The sequence below is a fragment of the Mus pahari genome, chromosome 22 (genome assembly GCF_900095145.1).
Source record: "Mus pahari chromosome 22, PAHARI_EIJ_v1.1, whole genome shotgun sequence".
NCBI classification, from domain to species: domain Eukaryota; kingdom Metazoa; phylum Chordata; class Mammalia; order Rodentia; family Muridae; genus Mus; species Mus pahari.
In genome coordinates, this window is record NC_034611.1 from 50,150,988 (window position 1) to 50,154,813 (window position 3,826).

General features: G+C 41.7%; 1 protein-coding gene across 2 annotated transcripts in view; it reads left to right on the forward strand.

Annotated features, from left to right (window-relative positions):
• Dcaf10 (DDB1 and CUL4 associated factor 10) overlaps positions 1–3,755 on the forward strand; it is a 35,246-nt gene extending 31,491 nt beyond the window's left edge. Inside the window, exons 4-6 of one of the 2 annotated variants that reach the window (XM_029533389.1) lie at positions 151–261; positions 405–550; positions 1,359–3,755. In XM_029533389.1, coding sequence (XP_029389249.1) covers positions 151–261; positions 405–550; positions 1,359–1,727 — 626 coding nt within the window. In that variant the 3' untranslated portion in view covers positions 1,728–3,755. The remainder of the gene's footprint in view (positions 1–150; positions 262–404; positions 551–1,358) is intronic. The other variant, XM_021222098.1, reaches the window with a different exon arrangement.
• Positions 3,756–3,826: the final 71 nt, after the last annotated feature.

Genomic DNA, 3,826 nt, shown 5'->3' on the forward strand with positions numbered 1-3,826 from the left:
CCTAGAGCTGTCCTGTGTTCATCTCCATTATAGTCCAGTTTACATGAGATTTTGTCTGTACACTTTAGAAGTTTTAAAAGTTTAAGTAGAAAATTTAAAAATTAAAAGATGATACAAGTGTTATGTTTAATTTTCAATTTTCTCTTCAAGATTTGACCACTACATCAAGTTCTTCTGGTTCTAGAGTTTCTGGTTCACCTTGTCATCACAATGATTCAAATTCAACTGAGAAACACGTGTCACGAGCCTCTCAACGAGAAGGTAGGTTAAAAGTTGGGTTTACAGTCTTAGAGCAATAAGTTCTACCAAATAGCTTTCTTTGGTTTAGTTTTAATCCATAAAAACATCTTCCTTAGTCCTTGGATAACAAAAATTCAAAATCTTTCATTTTTTTTGTATCTCAGGAGTTTCACCACGAAATAGTCTTGAAGTCTTAACCCCTGAAGTTCCCGGTGAGAGAGATCGGGGAAACTGTATCACATCCTTACAGCTGCATCCTAAGGGCTGGGCCACCCTTCTTCGGTGCTCAAGCAACACTGATGACCAGGAGGTACAGGCCACTGTGCTTCACATTCAGCAGGGCTCGTTGGACAATTGCTGATGTCCACGTTCAGACCTTAGGCTGGTAACCAGGCTCAGTGCCTGCCCTCAGGCCATTACCACCCAAAGCCCTGCTTCTCAGTTCCTTCCTGTGCCTCCTGCTGCTGCTTTATCCTTTGCAATCTGTTTTTCCTCTCTTGCTTTGGTATTGTGAACTGGGAAGTACCCTAAAGACCATCATCTGCTAATAGTATGCCTAGCTTCTTCATTCTTGCCCCTAGCTTCTTCATTCTTTCACCTAAGAAAACAAACAAAACCATATGGTAAACATTGCACTGAGCTGTCCAGCTAAGCTGACCTTGTGAGGTTTGGAGTTTAGTGAGACAGTTATCACCACTGTCTCCTTAAAAGCCAGAGGAAAATGAAAAAGGAAAGGGCGGAAGAATTAAACGACCTAAGACCACTGTGCTGGGCAGGACTCTGCAGACTGAAGGAAGGGAGAAGGGCCTTTGACGTGCAGAGGGCAGATAAACTCCAGGTCCTGGATTGTTGCTGCCCTCAAAAAAGATGTATGTCAGAAGTCATAGCTAGTCTCAGGAACAAGAGGTCTTAAAGCATCATAGTACACAGTACCCTTAGTGTATGAAGACGAAGTATGAAGAGTGCACATTTTGTTAGCTAAGAGAGGGATGATATCCATGTAAATGATGTGTTGCTACATTCCTGTGGATTTGGCTCTCGGTTGAGCTTAGAAATAAGGACTATCTCTGCAGTACTATGGGAATCTGTAACCTCACTTTGTCTCCTTTCTCCTCCAGTGGACCTGTGTCTATGAATTCCAAGAAGGAGCTCCAGTGCGACCTGTCTCCCCTCGCTGTTCCCTGCGGTTGACTCATTACATTGAGGAAGCAAATGTGGGCAGGGGCTACATCAAAGAACTTTGTTTCAGTCCAGATGGACGAATGATTTCTTCCCCACACGGCTACGGGATTCGCTTGTTGGGATTTGACAAACAGTGCAGTGAGCTTGTTGACTCTTTACCCAAAGAAGCCAGTCCCCTGCGGGTGATTCGTTCTCTGTACTCTCATAATGACGTGGTTCTGACAACAAAGTTCTCTCCAACACACTGTCAGATCGCCTCAGGGTGCCTTAGTGGACGGGTCTCTTTGTATCAGCCAAAGTTTTAGGCACAACTTACATCAAATGAGGAACTCTTCTGGTGTTTGGCTTATAAATTACTTCAATTTAGGTGAAGTATGTTCTTTTTTAGAAGATCTTATAAGTTTGGATCAAGATCTTGGTTCTTATGGGTCAGTGGACATATATATATATGTGTGTGACCTGATACTTGGCCTTCCAGCGTCATCCGGGCATCTCCATTTCAACCACGCAGCCTGTTCTGTCAGCATTCCTTTGCTCCTGTCTGTGCCACTGAGCTTGGATTTTCCTGGTCATTTTGCATGTGGCTCTTATTCTCCCCATCCTGTCTCCACCATTCCTCCCTGCCTCCGTCTTCTTTTTTGATTTTGGTATGAATTTTATGAACATTTGGCAGGATCCTTGGTTGGGATGAGAAAACCCATGGCACTAGTATTAAATAAAACTCAGAAGTTGGATGTTGGCACACTGGTGATTGAAAAAGTTCATCTTCATTTATCAGTATACTTGGCCTTTAAAGTTCCTGTCAGATATTGAGCACAGTAATAGCATTCTCATAACTGTTAGAAACTCTTGCAACAAGATAGCTTTTTAAAGTTTCCTTTTAAAATGACACACTTTATATCTCATGTGAGATTTTGTTGTGAAATTCTAGAAAAATATTACAACCTCTCTTTGTAATTTATTTTACTTGTATGAATTTAAAATCTCCAGCATGTGTCTTTACTTGGTATTTTGTTCCAGTCAGCAGCATTGGAGAGGAAAGGGAAAGTCATAAGCTTGGTCATTTCTGTTGTTCAGAAGATTTATTCAGGAGGTTGGCACAGTATCTGGCCAAGGAGTGAGGAGATTAATGTGACTTAGATTGGCTGTGATTCTTTTAATCACACAGATGATGTTTCATAGTAATGGGGTGGGAGGGAAATCAAAGATTTTATTGTGTTTGTTCCTTCAAGAAGGGATTGAAGGGAGCTAGAGTCCTCTTTAAGCTGCTGTTATAAATCTAGAGTCAGTGGCCTGACTGACGCTGCTGTCCTGTGTTTGGTTATGGAAAGTCTGGGAGACAATGTGTAAGTACAGGCTGCTCCAGTCTTGAGTGGGCAATGTCTGGCCAGGCTCTGCTACATTGGTTGGTTGGTTGGTTGGTTGGTTGACTGACTGATTGATTGATTGATTGATTGGTACTGTGTTAGAAGCTGGAATAATTTAAGCCATGCAGCAGTAACCTTGTTCTCTTTGGTCACATGCCCTTTAGGCCAGTGCTTCTTTAATATTAGGATGCAGTACAATGTACCCTGAAGGATGGGTAAAAAGGGCAGGAATCTGGGCCAGACGTTAAGACTGAGTTAGGCAGGGGAAGAACAGAACTTTATGTAAATGGAACCTCAAATCTGCATCCGGGTGGCCTTTAGGTCATAGTTTAAAACACAACTTGAAGTACAGTAGATATTTCTTTATCCATTTGGTGCTTAATATAATTCTCACAAGATGTTTCATCTATTTAAATAGTAATAATAATAATAGTAGCAATTTTAGAGTAGAAAATAACTTGAAGTGAGATCCAATTCATTGTTGGACAAATGAAAGAAGTCACATGATTTGCCTATGGTCATACAAACTTAGTGGTAAAGCCACTCTCTCAATTCCTTGCTCAGGGCAGTTTCTTCTGTATGTGCTGGCTTTTAAAAACATCAGTGATTGTGGACATCTTATCTTTATTATTGTAAATAAGATGATAGGATTGAAAAAGGAGGGCATGGGAGTAGATGCTGAGAGCTCTATCCATAGGAAAGAAGTATTTCAGTACTTGAGAAATTAGCAGCCCAAGTGTGAGTAAACACAGCAATTCTCTCTAGTGCCCATCAAACAGCTACTTACACATCCGTAAGAGCTTGTGTCTCACTGAGAACAGTATTAACTCTGTGACAGTCTTGAAGAGCCAACACTTCTTATCACAGAGGCTGGAAAAGCTGGAAATTTTGTAATCATTGAAAAAACAACCGGGCTGGTGAGATGGCTCAGTGGGTAAGAGCACCCGACTGCTCTTCCGAAGGTCTGGAGTTCAAATCCCAGCAACCACATGGTGGCTCACAACCATCCGTAACAAGATCTGACGCCCTCTTCTGGA